This window comes from Molothrus ater, chromosome 2 (genome assembly GCF_012460135.2).
Source record: "Molothrus ater isolate BHLD 08-10-18 breed brown headed cowbird chromosome 2, BPBGC_Mater_1.1, whole genome shotgun sequence".
NCBI classification, from domain to species: Eukaryota; Metazoa; Chordata; class Aves; order Passeriformes; family Icteridae; genus Molothrus; species Molothrus ater.
In genome coordinates, this window is record NC_050479.2 from 89,048,359 (window position 1) to 89,062,149 (window position 13,791).

Here is a 13,791-nt window from a genome sequence, read left to right on the forward strand (position 1 = left end):
CCCCCGCCCGGTACCGCGGCGGCCACGGGGGCCCGGGGGCCCGCAGCCCGGGGATGATGGATGCGGGGACGGGGGACGGGGGGCGGGACCGAGGGGTGGCATGTCCCCGAGGGCACTGCTGCGGGGCGGAAAGGCGAGGGGCGGCGGGGATGAGCCCCGGGGGGCGGCCCGGGGGAGGGGGGATCCCGGGGGGCCTCCGCCCCCAAGGACGGACCGGTCCGGGGGTGGCATTCGCCGGAGCGAGCTGGAGCGACGGGTCCCTTGGAGACACCTCTCTCCATGGCAACCTAATCGCTTCCTGTGAAGATCCCGAAATAACCGACGAGCCGGGGGAGCGGAGCCGAGCGGAGCGGAGCCGAGCGGAGCCGAGCCGGGCGGGCAGCGGCGGGGAGGCGGCGGGGGGCAGGTCCGGCGGGCAGGGAGCGGGGCTGCGGGAGCGCGGCGGGGCGGGCAGGGAGCGGGAGGAGCCTTGGCCGCCGGGGCAGGGGGCTCCGGGCCGGCGGGACGCGCTGCCCCCGCCCGGCCGTGCCCTGCCCGGCCGCCCCGGCGCCCCCCGCGGGCTGCAGCGGGGCCACGGTGCCGGGCGCGCCCGTGCCAGCAGCCATGGGGTTAACGGGAGGCAGCGAGCGAGAGAGACAGAGACGGAGAAAGAGGGGCTGGACCAGTCCTCGGCAGCTGTTTATTTCAAGGCATCTCTCGCTCCCTCTCCCTCAGCCAAGGCTCAGCCTCAGCAAACCTTCCTCCTCCTCCTCCTCCTCTTCCTCCTCCTCCTCCTCCTCTCCTTCCTTCGTCCTGGCCATGAGAAGCACGGGCAGCAGCAGCTGTGCTCCCCCAGCCCTGTGCTCCGCCGCCCCGGCTGCGCCCCACTCGTCTCCCCGCAAGGTAAGTTCATCCTCTCGGCCCGGGCTTGGGGGACAGAGTGGGGACGGGGCTGCAGGGGCGAGGGGGAGGGGGGCTGCATGCCCGTCTCCAAGTCATCTCTCCCCGTCTCCTTCCCTGTGTCCTTTCTCCCCCTTTTTCTTTCCCCTTTCCCGATCTAGGTGCTCTGTCTCCTTCCAGCCGGCTGTCTCCTTCCTCCCCCCTCCTTTTCCTCCTCTTTTAGTCGGGGGCAGGGGATGCCTGAGGTGCCGGGAGGGAGGGGGCACAGCCGAGGGATCGCTGCCTCTTACCCTCCAGCTCCGGGCTCCATCACAGACCTGTTGTGCTGGAGCACTGGAGCCTGCGCTGAGGAAGGCTACTTCAGCCAAATTGGCGCAGCTGGAGAAAGAAAACAGAGGGGTCAATCCCACCTCCTGCCTGGCCAAGGGTGCACCATGCAAGAGAGAGCAATTCAGATGTGGAGACTCAGCACTTGGAGCACTTGGATACCCGGGAACAGTAGGAAACTGGGAGGCAGAACATTGTCAGACTCATGACATGTATTGCAGGCAGGCACTAGATGGCAGGGGACCGGCATCCTAGAGTGCTGCTTGGAATGGGGCCACACTCACAGTTCCCAAATGCAGGGAGACTTGAGCTCAGAGGACCATTGATGGGCTTCACACGCCCATTCCCTCGCTATGAAAACACCCAAATGCAGCATCACCCATCCAGCCCTGCGTTCTGTCCCAGCCTAGGATCGCCATTCCCAGCCCATAAGAGCTCACCCTGGCAGCCTGGCACGGGAATTCCTATCAGCAAGTCACTGAACGCTGCAGGACCTGCACTGACTCAGGGCGAGCAGTGTCAGCCCCTCCGGGATCCTGCTGGATCCTCCTTGGTGCTGCCACCAGCCCTCTCAGCCTCAGACATCAGCCTGACGTGAGGCACTGCATTCCAGCTGCCAGCCCCTAAATTCAGCCAGCTCTGGGAGGTGCTGCTCCCAGCCCCATGCATAGCAGCAACTCTTTCCCTGGATGGGCTTGGCATCTCCACCACCAGCATTCGGATTCACAGTCCCAGCTGCCAAAACTCCTTCGAGTACAGCAGAATTGTCTCCCTGGGTCATCTGCTCTGGGATTCCTCCCTTTCCCTGTCCCCACCCAGCCAAATCCAGCAGGGCATATACATAACCCCTTTCCACCAACACCGGGGCTCCTGCTTCCTGCTGCCAGACCAGGAATGACCGCATCTCTGCCTCTTGGACCAGGAACTCCAGGGTGTTCATGGCCACTGAGAAAAAGACAGGTGTGGTGTGCCCAGGGCATCACGCAGTGTGGGGGGGTCTCGCTGCCAGTGCCTGAACTCACTCTCCTCAGTGCTTGGAGAGAGCTGCTAGGTTCCGTGGTCCCAGATCACAGACTCCTATCAGTAGCTGTCACCACAGCCCTTGGTGCTGGCTGGGAGATTAAAAAATGACAGCCAACCGAGCATTCCTTCTCTGTAAGGAGGGCTGGGTCCTCCTCAGGTTTGTTTTGATTTTTTCATCACTATTTTGAGTGGAATCGTTGCAGTGGGGGAGCTGGGCAAAGCAAGGATTTGCATGAAGCTCTCGGTGCTGCGGGGTTGCTAATGGTGAGCGTTATTTCAGCCAGCATAAGTTTCATAATCTTGGCCCAGCTCTTGTGAATGTTCCATTTTTCAGGGTCATGAGCCTCTTTACCCTTCTTCCATCCCTTCCCCCTCTCCCCAAACTGGTTGGCAATTTCATTGTTCCAGTGGAATATATCCGTCATGTGAGGTCATCGCTGCATAAGGAGGGGTGATTGATTGCTTAGGTCGCTGGGGCCTGTCCCATGCTGGGCTTTGAATGCTGGTTTGGAGACCTTGAACCGGACTCTGTGCTCAAAGGCGAGGCGATGTGGGGTGCAGAGGGGCACGGTGATGCATTCCCGGCAGCTCGAGTCGCCGAGCAAACAGACTGCTGCATTCTGAACTAGCTGGAGCGCTCTGAGAGCAGACAGCTTCATTCCTAGAGGCACAGTATCACAGCAGTCAAGCTCTAGATGTTACAAAAATACAGATAGATCATCATCTGCCAGCTGAGCCAGACAGAATCGGGTGCAACTCTTTTCCCATCCCCGGATGGAAAGAGCCTCTACCCGCTCCTCACTAACGCGGCTTGTGTGCGCTTGGCTTCATCCAACTGCTCTCCAGTCAGAGCTGATCTCGGCCAGGCATCGAGAAAGCTGTGGTATTCTCAGATTTTAAGGCCAGAGGGACCATTTTGATCATCGAGACTGACCTACAGCAGAGCACAGGCCAGAGAATTTCACCAATTTAATTTCCTGCGCCAAGCCCATAACTTCTGATTGAACTGTAGCATCTCTTTTAGGAATAGAGCCAGGCAAAGGCTGCAGGCAGTAGGGAACACACCACCTGCCTAGGTGAATTGTGCTGGTGTGTGACCCTCTTTATTAATAGTATTGTTCCTCATTTGAATTTGTCAAACTTCAGCATTTTGTAACAGAAGGTTACAGATTGCACTTGATGCGAGGGAGCTACAGCACACGGCTGGCACCTTGGTTCTTTTATTCCTGTGATGCCTTTTTTATTTGGATAGGATTTCTCTATGGCATTAAGGTGTACAAGAATCCTGAACACGGAGAAGGAGTAAGCGAATCCTAGGGCTTTCCTGGGGCATAGTAGTATCTGAACTCCCGAGCTCAGGGTGTCACATTCAGGGTTTATTCAGAGCTCCCTGCTCTGAGCAGGAGTGCAGCAGGCTCTGCTCCTAGCCATTAGGTAAGATGTAAATTCCCAGCCCCTCCTTAGTGAACTGCTGTGTATGCTTTGGGGCATGCCTACTGAGATCTGCTCTCTCATGTCCCAGCTGTGGCCGGTCCATGCTGCAGGAGACTCACAAAGAGGGAGGAAGCACAGATGGGTGTGGGGAACAGCAGCAGGATTCATGCTTCCATCCTGCAATTGCATGAGAGCAGTTCCTAGCAGATTAGCCCCAGTCTGGAGTGATGGTGGGGTCCATATTCAGCAGCAAAGAACAGTGTAATTCTTACTCACTGTTTTCAAGCACCAAGATTCACAAACTGAGCTCAATGAAGTGCCCTGGGGAAATAGCTTTGTCATTCACACTCTGTCATCTGTGCATCACAGGACCGGAACGCTGAGTTGAAGGCTCTGTACCTAGAGTGAAAGTATACAGGTTTCCTGTTCAGATTCTGGGAGTAGCCCTGTCCAGTTTTATTGACATTAGACCTGGGAAACACATATGAAAGCAAGAGCCTTGCCATGAGGTACTGGTGCAGAAATTCAATCTCTCTGCTCTGGCACACAAAGGCTTCTTGAATGGTATAAGGTGGGATTTATACTCCCAGGTAGTGAGAGCACTGGCATCCCCTCCTCTGCTCTGAAGGTCTACCAGTTTATTCAGGATCCACACAGGGAGCTGCATCCAGAACTGAACGAAGGGCATTATTCTTGCCGTCCAACACAGCAGGGTCGGTGCCCAGGACACAATCCAGCTGCTGGTGGCTGACCGCAGAGTGCCCCAGACATGCTTTGTCTGCCTTTTAGTCAATAATCCACAGGGACATCCATGCTCCATTTCAAACATAAATGCTCCAAGCATGCTAGAATCCAGCCTGCACTGCCTGGTATTTTCACCTGAAACATTCCTTTGCTCCCACACCCTCTATGGCATGGGAGACACCTCTGTCCTGCTCCCAGCTCCTCCACAATCAGTCCAGGGTGCAGGACCTAGTCTTTGGCCATGACCTCATTAAGAAACCAGAACATGTGGATGGAGACCAACCAACTTTGCATCATCCCTGCACTCATCTGGAGCCACCTCTGGGGTGGGGACATTGGGAATCACCAGCTCTTCACTCTAGGCAGCAGAACCCATGCACAGCAGTATGTCCAGTGTGAGGCTTGCACCCCCATGTATGGGCTGTCCCCTCCCTGGCAACACGTGCACATGAGGCAGTCAGTGCTGGGGCTCAGCCCTCCTCAGCTCATTCCATATGTTATCTGCTCCACAGGCCTGAAATTGAGACAACCATGTGTGAAAGCCATCCAGGATTTGGCTCTGTAGGGTATCTAATTCCCAAGTTTTCAACCCTGGAAGTCCATAGACTGGGGTGTCATTGCTGGAGCTCACAATCTCAGCTTAGAAGAACAGCGATGTCTCCATTATGAGATCTCCCAACAAGCGAGGAGAGCGAGGAGAGTGCAGCAACCCCAGCATTCCTATCCCCAGGCACATTTCTGAGGGTAGAGCCATCTGTTAGGAGGAGTGCTAGAGCTTATAGGTGCACCACTACTGTGCCACACTTCCCTGTGGGACTGGCACTGAGGTCTGCCTGCACCTGGAGAAGGTCACCCCTGCTGGGATGGCACTGCCCAGCCCCACATCTCCTGCTTCCTGATGCAAAACAGGCTCCTGCCCCAAAGACTTGAGCTGTGCCACAAGCAGGGCAGGCTCTTCATCCGAGGGAACTGATGTCCTGTGGTGAGTCCCAGGCATGGCCCCAGGCACTCTAAGCCATCTTCAAACCTCTCCTGCAACTTGTGTCCCCTCCAGCCTGGGGATTCACACAAGGAGGTCCTCCATGCTTGGAATTCCTTCCCTTTCAAAGTCCAAAATGAATTCTGTCATGGATTTCTGTTGCCAGACATGATCTTCCACGGCATCGTGATCATAATCCAGATGGCCAAGATCTCGCCAGTATCTGGGTTCAGAAGAAACTTGCTCCATTCTGCTGCCTCTCTGCAGAGCTGCATCTTAATACTGAGTCCCCTCCAAGGCTTAGAGGTTCAGGAGCAAAGAACAAAGAAATGCTGAGAATAGCTGCTCTTTTCTCCTCATCTTCATCTCAGGATCCCTCCAGAGACTGATCTTGCCCCAGAGGGAGGGGCAGGGCACATTAGCCAACAATTCTTTTTTTTTTTTTTCTGTGAACTTTGTTTAAATATTTAACAGGAGGAAACTAAAAATATCGCCGGTTAATGCAGCAGGAGCTAGACAGCTACTTAGTCTTGGGTGCCCTTCCTCCTGTCCCTTCTTCTCAGGTGTACATCACAGCAAGCACTGGGTTCTTCCCTTAGGAAGAGGAAGCCTCCCACGCAGGAGGGGCTGCAGGTTTTGTTCAGGGCATGGGGTGAGCCGGGGCGGATGGCAGTAACCCTTTGGAAGCTGGGAGGTGCAGCTGGCTCAGGGCTGGAGGGACAGGCTTGGCCTCTGCATTGACTCCCACAGCCAAGCATGCCTGTTTCTCCATCCCGGCAGCCACAGGAGGGCATGACCGTGGGCTGTCGGCATTCATGCTCTCCTTTCCACGATGAAAGAGCAGGCTGAACATCTCGCATGATTTTTTTTTCGTCCTGTGCGTGCGGTTGCAGAGAGGATGCGGGGTCAGGCACACAAGAGCTCACCGGGGAAGGGCCGGCACGGCGCTGTGCCCGGCCAAGGGAAGGGGCGGGAGCAGCAAGGGCAGCAGTGACGACACCGGGCTGATTCCGGACGGTGCTGAGCGTCCAGGGCAGAAATCCGGCTGAGAGGACCTAACCTCACTCCGTGCTTGTGTTGCTCAGCCGTGGGAGGCGGGAGAGAAAAGGGAGGAATAGGGGAGAAAGAGAGGGATGGGACAGCGCAGAGGACATTAAGACAAGGAGTGTGGGAAGGTAATTTCATGTTAGCTAAGAGGAAAGTAAATACTAAATATTTGATAGGCATATTTTTTCTCTTAAATTCTTTAGTGAGGCTGGACTTTTTCTCGCTGATTCACTCTTTCTCAGTCGTCTTGGTTTACCACTCCCATGCTTCCCTTCTCGCTCCCTCGCTCTGGCACACAATGAAGAGGCTCTTTTTTAATAAATGGATTACACACTCCACACTATAAATAAACACAGGAATTAAGATTCCAACTTGTTCCAGCGATAAGCAAACAAAGATGCTGAATCCCCCTCTCGGCCCTAAGACAGGAGAGTCCCCGGGGAAGCTGCGCATGTGCCTGGGCACGTGTGCTCCGGAGATCGCTCCCTGCTTTTGGGAGCATATGCTAAGGCATGTGTTTCTGGGGGGACCTGGCATGGGGATGGGGACCATGCACCTCCGTGCATGGGGGGCATGGGAGCAGGAGAGGGTGCACGCGTGTGTGCATGGACTCCCCTTATCCTGCCAGCCAGGAGCTCACCTGGGGTGGCACACACTGCCTGCAAGGAGAGAGCCGTCACCACTGTGTGGGGGGACACTGACAGCCCTCCCTTTTGGTTCCCAGTGAAGAAGATGAGACAAGATCCTGACTGAGCAAAGACACTGTTGCATCTGAGATGGAGCCCAGTGCCTGGTAGGTTCACAGCTTCCCACACTGGCAGGTGAGGCGGGAAGAAAACAGGAGTGTGGGTGGTGGGCTGCTCCCGGCTGCTTGGCCTTTCAAAGGAGGAACGTTTAGATCAGGCTCTCTTCTTCTTCTCCCCGCCCCGCAGCAGGATGCCTCCACTCCTCTCCCGCATCCACTCCCTGCAGCTGTGGCATCTCGTCCTCGTCGTCTTGGCCGTCCCTCCTCCTGGCACATGGTCTCTTCGCTCTCGGGGCCCCGCAGCCCCTCGGCCTCTTTGCACCCGCCGCAGCCCCTCGGCCCCACGGTCCATTTGCATCTGGGAAAGGACCTCACAGCCGGAGCGGGATTCCCGCTCGGATTCCGGCTCGGATTCCCGCTCGGCCGTGCCGCGCCAGCGGGCGCTGCCCGCGCGGGGAGCGGAGCTGCGGCACGTGGTGCGGCTGAGGCGCCAGGCCGCGGGCGCCCGGCCCGCCACGCCCTCGGGCTTCGAGGACGGCATGCCCTCCTCCCAGTACCCCTGGGCCATCGTGTGGGGTCCCACGGTGTCGGATGAGGACGGAGGGGACACAAACTCAGCCAACCCGGGCTTCCCGCCGCTGGGATACACCTTCGTCTCGCCACACGGGATGGCGACGGCGCAGCCCAACTCCCACTCGCTCCTGCACAACGCGGGGCTCAACCTGCGCGAGACCCCGGCCACCCTGCGGCCCTTCCTGTTCGGGCCCCGGGGGGAAGGTAAACCTGCACTCTGCTTCTTTCACTCCCAGTCCCCTGCAGGAGCAGCTCCTTCTGCAAAACTCATTGAGGACCTCCCTTGCCCTGCTGCTCCCTGGGGATCCGAGGGAGCGGCCATCACAAGCCCCACTCCTCTGTCTCGCAGGTGTGGACCCCCAGCTGTACGTCACCATCACCATCTCCATAATCATTGTCCTGGTTGCCACTGGAATCATATTCAAGTTCTGGTGAGTGGGGTTAGGGCCAATGGAGGCTCTCACTGGGCCGGTGTCCATAGGAAGACTGTGGGCTTGGGACCCATTTGTCCCAGCGTTGCAGATCTGGTGCTGCAATCCCTTGCAAGGTTTGGCACTCGGCCACGCTGGGCTCTAATGCTGAGTGTAGGGGGGTCCATCCCACAAACCTCTCTGTCATCAAGGGCTGAGGCTCGTCTCTTTACCTCACCCCTTGTTCTCTCCAAAGCTGGGACCGAAATCAGAAGCGCCGGCGTCACTCGGGGCAGCAGAGCAGTGGGAGGCAGCAGGAGAGCCAGCAGCCCCTCACAGACCTCTCCCCCACCACCGTCAGCATCCTGGGGCCCTACGGCGACCCCCTGACCCCCACACCTGAGACGGAGGAGTCCAGGCAGGGCCAGGAGGGTGCAGAGAAACTGGGTGGCCACGGGAAGAATGCAGCATTCCAGCTCAACCGGTGAGTGGCCAGTGAGCTGGGGCAGGAGGGGCTGGCAGGAGACAGGGGGACAGGCACACCGAGGCAGAGCAAAGGTGATGTTGGCTAGTGGGTGGTGGGGGGTGTTGGGGCAGTTTAAGCACTCATTAATTTCCAATTCCCTCTTTCCCCCAGAATCCCACTGGTGAACCTGTGACACTCCCGGGAGAGGCTGAGCTGGTTCCCCCACCCTCTGTCACCGCTGGCGAGCGCGGACTCTCCCCGCCTCTGCTGCCCCAGGAAAAAAAGCAACCTCCTTGTGCCACGGCCCACCACCATCACCACCTTTATTAACTAACCCCACCGGGATGTGCCTGGGCAAATGGACGAGCTGGGCCTCCCTAGCATCCTGCTGGGGACCCACCCTGCCCACGTGGGACAGGGTGATGAGAGAGCAGAATGGTGGGAGGGAAGACAGCTGGTGGTGGTGTGAAATCTTGACCTCCCCAGCCCCTCTTCTAGCATATGTGCACAGACACACTTGGATCTCCATGACTCTCTCACCAGTGCATGCCTGACATCGGGGGTAGGCAAGGTGGAAAGGCGTACCCCTGTCCCCGTGGGCCCTCACCCTCCGTGTGTCCCTTCTCATGTCGTGTGCTTTGCAGTGAATGTCTGGAGTTCAGTGGCTGCAGGATTGCCCGCCAGGTGACTCGGATGGTGGCAACTTCGTCTGTTCCTGAGACCTTGGCCCTCCTGAGAGTCCCAAGGGTGGGTGAAGCTTGGGCAGAAGAGGCTCACAGAGCACGTGGGCCCTCTCAACAACCCATTCCTTTGAAGGAAACATTATCTTCCCCCTAGATGGAAGATTTTCACATCTTTCCAGTTTCTTTCTGCCTAACACTCCTTTGGGTTTTTTTCTCTTCAGCTTGTATCTTTCTTCCTCTCTCCGTCCACAGTTTTTCCCCTCAGTTCCCACCCCCATGCCACATCTCTTGCCAGCTAAAGTTGAAAATTATTCCTTTAGCTTTCCAAATGTTTTGATCTTTGAAAGCCTCCTTGCTGTCCCTCTGCACTCCTTCAGCCTCCTTCAGTAAGGTTTTTCTGAATAATACCAGTCTGTGATGAGGCTTTCCAGAAAATCCGAGGTGAAACCCTCTGCTCACCGTGTTTCTTAGCAAGTGTCCTGCACACAGCTAAAGCATGGAATGCAGACATTGCTGGGCATGAGGAACTTGAATTTTGCTGGGCTCAGGAAGAGATTTGCTTTCGGATACTCCTGGCACGGGCAGCAAGGCAGCAGCCAGGACTCTGCACCTGGGATGACCAAGAGCAGTTTAGAGTTGATCTTGGGAACATTGGAAGGGTTGCCATGTACTGCTACTAGGTCTCTCTGGGGTCCAAGGTGACTGGAAACCCACGAGGCAGTGCTCACCAAGGGCATGACAGAGGCGTATCTGGGCTCCCAGATGAAGCTTCATTCAGTCCTCCAGCTGGTTAAAAACTGAAAGCAATGGCACAAGTCATCTGTCCAAACTGATTGCCTGCACATGTCCTTCAGGGCCCTGGTGGTCTGTGGGGCTGGAAGCCACACTGTCACTTACCTGTGTGAGCAAGATCCATGCACCTCCACCTCTTCCTAGGCATGGACACGTGGGTGTCACTTTGAGGACGTGTGAGATGGCAAATTTCAGCTTAATGACAATAGTTCCTCTTAGCTTTTATGGACAACTTCAAATCAATGAAAACCCCACACTGACAACCACTGAGGTGAAAAGATGCACATTTAGATAAGGCTGCCCCTACAGTGTACAAACACCTTTAGTTGCTGGACTGATGTGGCCAGATGCAGGAAAATCACCCACAATTTGAAGGCCCTAATGCACTATACAAGGTCTCTGACAAAGTGATCTTGGAGAGAGGGAAGCAGCCTTTCATCCTTTATCTCTGCATAAAAAGCCTGTTCTTTATAGGACAAAGCACAGGGAATTTCATAAGAGGCCTGGTTCTGCCCGTTTACCCAGCTGAACCATTAGGTGTTCTCGGGTCCCATCTGACTCACTGTGAAGGGCATTTAAATCAGAGTGTAAATTACAATAAGCTTCCCAAAAACAGTAGAGATTTGGAGAAAATGACAGGTCAAATAAAATTACTGGCTTATTAAAAGCACAGAGTGGCTAAAAGATGTAGGTGGAAAAGGACTCTGGAGATCTCTAGTCTAAGCACAGGTTGATTCTGTGCTTACAGCAGGGGATATTAGTGCTTTACCGTAGATCGATCTGTTACTGAGCCTGTTCTTATTCAGGATCCATGCAAGGCTTGGGTGGACATTTAAGCTGCAGATGGATCTGGAAGGACCAGGTGGCAGTTCCTGCTCGCTGCCCCATTCATTGCTGTTCCCCCTCTCCCTGGCACGTCCCTGCTGGGGAAGGACATCTGCAGGAGGCTGCACTGCTGATTGCTGGCAATTTGCAATACCTTGAACTGGTTTAAGTAATTTTCCAGACCAGATTAATTAGATTGTTCTTTGATCAACAGCATTTGTTGAAACAAGGCCAGAGTTTAGACTCTTCCACTTCAATGGCTGTCCTTGGACTTTCCACATGCTGCATGGAGAGAAGGTTTGTAAGAAAGTGGCAGGGGACCACAGGAGGCATAGTGAGAACATTTTCCAACACTTGATGTGGGGAAGCCCTGTGCTCTCCTGGGAAGGCTTTTGTAAATTCTGCAAACAAATCAGATTTTGGTGGTTTGGGTTTTTTTCCTCCCCCTTTTACATGTCTCTGGTTTTGGTAAAAGTATCTCCAGGGAGAGAAACCTTTCGTGGATACTGTGGTAAGGGAAAGCTGGTGGAGCTGTGTAGAGAAAACTCTTACAACAACAGAGGCTTGGGTATAATGAACACCTTTTGTAAGAACAATTTTCCTAGCCAAATATGTTTTTATGATAGTCATTCAATTTCTCACACAAAACAGGTTAGATACAGGGAAACTACTTCATTGTTCTGCCCAAGCATTCATTGCTATGCTTTGTCTCTGGAACAAAACACTCAGAACACATGTGGACACACAAGCTTCTTCCAGTTAATAAATAATCTCACTGGATCTGTTTTCCCCATGACTGGAGCCTTATAAACCATCTTCTACACAGACTGGAGCCAGAGCATGCCTGAAGTCTTTACCCTGGCCCAGGGTAATATTTTGTAGGATGTGCACATGGATGGGTTGACAGTACCGAGCCAGGGCAGAGGACAGCACCTTCTTAGTCACAGCCCATCAGGTTTCCCTGTCTTCTACATGAATGGAGGAGAAAGATTTTTTTCCTTTCCATTAGGAACAGAAAGTTTTTTCTTTCCATTAGAGAGAAAAGTGTGCAGGGAAACCAACTGTAAGTGTTCATAGTCTTGGGCTAATTCTGCCCAACATTTCTATGCTATTGAAAGGGGACATTCAGGTGGGCCAAGTGAGATGAAGTGACTGTGTCTCTGCTGAGCTCCTGCAGAGCCTTGGCTTTTTGAACACAAGGGTGGTCTCTCTGTGAGCACAGTGGAAGGGAGGGAAGTTCCTGCTTTGAAGCAGGCACTGAGGTCTCCTTCTCTTTACCCAAGAGAGTGGTATGACCACAAGGCCAAATCCTGCTTGGGCTTTCCCATCTGGTTGGTTGCAATTGGTAGGCAGGGGAGCAGACCTCTAGTGTGTGTTTCCACACCTCTCCTCCAGTCCACTTTCCAGGGGCTAACATCCAGCCAAGCATCCCAAAATTCAGAGAGGGCTATCTACCTCTTCCTCAATGGCACCCAAGTGCCCTTGCAAATCTGGTCCCTTCATTTCCCACTCCACTTCCCGATGAAGAAAAATGCTTGGAAAGGAGTGGTTTGTTCATTCCCTGCAAGTTCTCAAACAGGACCACCTTGAGACTGTTCTAAATTAAACTGTTTTGTTTTTCACTCTGACAAACCACATCTGTGGCACAGCCTTAGAGCTGAGACCTGCAGCACAAAAGTCCTGGGTCAAACTCCAGCTCCCCAGCTGCATCCCTGCTAATGTCCCACTGTAGTCCTGGCCCTACCCTGGCAGGACCATAGAGAGAGGTCCCCTCCCTTCACCAACTGCTGGCTCTCTACTCCTCTTTTCCTGTTGTTTTCCCTCTCCCACTGTTTTCCCTCTTCCCACTCTTGTCCTGTACCATGGTCTCCCTCCTGGTTCTCTCTCCCTTCCTACTGTTTCACTTTCCCTGCTCCTCTCTTGTTGTCCCTTTGCCACTCAGTCTCGTTCTGACCCAGCTCCCATCCTCCCCTCCAGCCTCCTCCTGCTCCTCTGCTCAGTCTCGCTCTTCCCCTCCCCTGCCCTTGTGCGCTGTGATATATATTTTTGTAGGATTTCTCTTCTCCTTGTGGTGAAGTATTCAAATCTTGTGGGATGTTAGTTTCAACATTTTTAAATAAAACTTTGCAAAATATTGAAAGCAGACCTCTTGCATGCCACACTGGAAAAGCCAGGGCGGGATGAGAGGTGCATCCTGGGCAGATCCCATCGGGATGGGGGCTCACACTGCTGGCATCCCACATTCTCTTCTTGGGAGTAGAGGGGGCAACTTGGCCCCGCGTCCATCTTCCCTCGGTCTCTTTGCCGACTGAGGGGGCCCTTTGGCCAATGTCAGGCATTTCCATGGGAGGTGGTGCCTGGTGGAGGAGGAGCCCTTCTTCACTCCCACCCAAAGCAGCTGTCCTGCCTGTGGAGCTGCTGCCTCCAGGCACGGCCTGGGGCTGCTGGTCCCGCTGGGGGCCCGGGTGTCCGGGAGAGGTGACAGCAGCCGAGGGGAAGGGAGGGACATGCAGCCCTGCAGGCACACAAGCCTCCCTCACTCTGTTCCCCGCGGCTGCCTCCGCAATTTCTATTTACAGCCCTGCTGCCTCCCCTCCTGGCCACAGTGCTGCTGCTGCTGCTGCTGGTTTCCAGGGCTGCTCTGTAATTAAGCATCCTTGTCTCCTGCAACTCCTCCACTTCCAGCGGCAATCGGGGCTGGGGCGCTCCAGCCTTGATGGCTGCTCCAAAGGGCTGCTCCCTGGCAATGACTGGAAGACTGCTGGGGATGGGCATGGTTCCCATCCCCTGCTCACTCTGCCCTGTCTGAATCCTTTGGGCACTGGAGGACCCTGATCCTCTGCTTTACTGTTGGAGGAAGGAGC

The 13,791-nt window shown here is 55.0% G+C and overlaps 1 protein-coding gene across 4 annotated transcripts; it reads left to right on the top strand.

Annotated features, from left to right (window-relative positions):
* Positions 1-225: 225 nt before the first annotated feature.
* PIANP (PILR alpha associated neural protein) lies at positions 226-13,067 on the top strand. 4 transcript variants are annotated; one of them, XM_036404306.2, is made up of 7 exons: positions 226-406; positions 715-882; positions 7,158-7,226; positions 7,366-7,955; positions 8,101-8,182; positions 8,418-8,645; positions 8,799-13,067. In XM_036404306.2, exons 3-7 carry the CDS (start codon positions 7,210-7,212, stop codon positions 8,818-8,820), a joined length of 939 nt encoding a protein of 312 aa, XP_036260199.1. In that variant the 5' UTR covers positions 226-406; positions 715-882; positions 7,158-7,209; the 3' UTR covers positions 8,821-13,067. The 4 variants fall into 4 exon arrangements, with proteins under 4 accessions (XP_036260199.1, XP_036260200.1, XP_036260201.1 ...); XM_036404307.2 differs by lacking the exon at positions 226-406 and having other exon boundaries at positions 527-882; positions 7,369-7,955; XM_036404308.2 differs by lacking the exon at positions 226-406 and having other exon boundaries at positions 528-882; positions 7,158-7,254.
* The last annotated feature ends 724 nt before the right edge of the window (positions 13,068-13,791 follow it).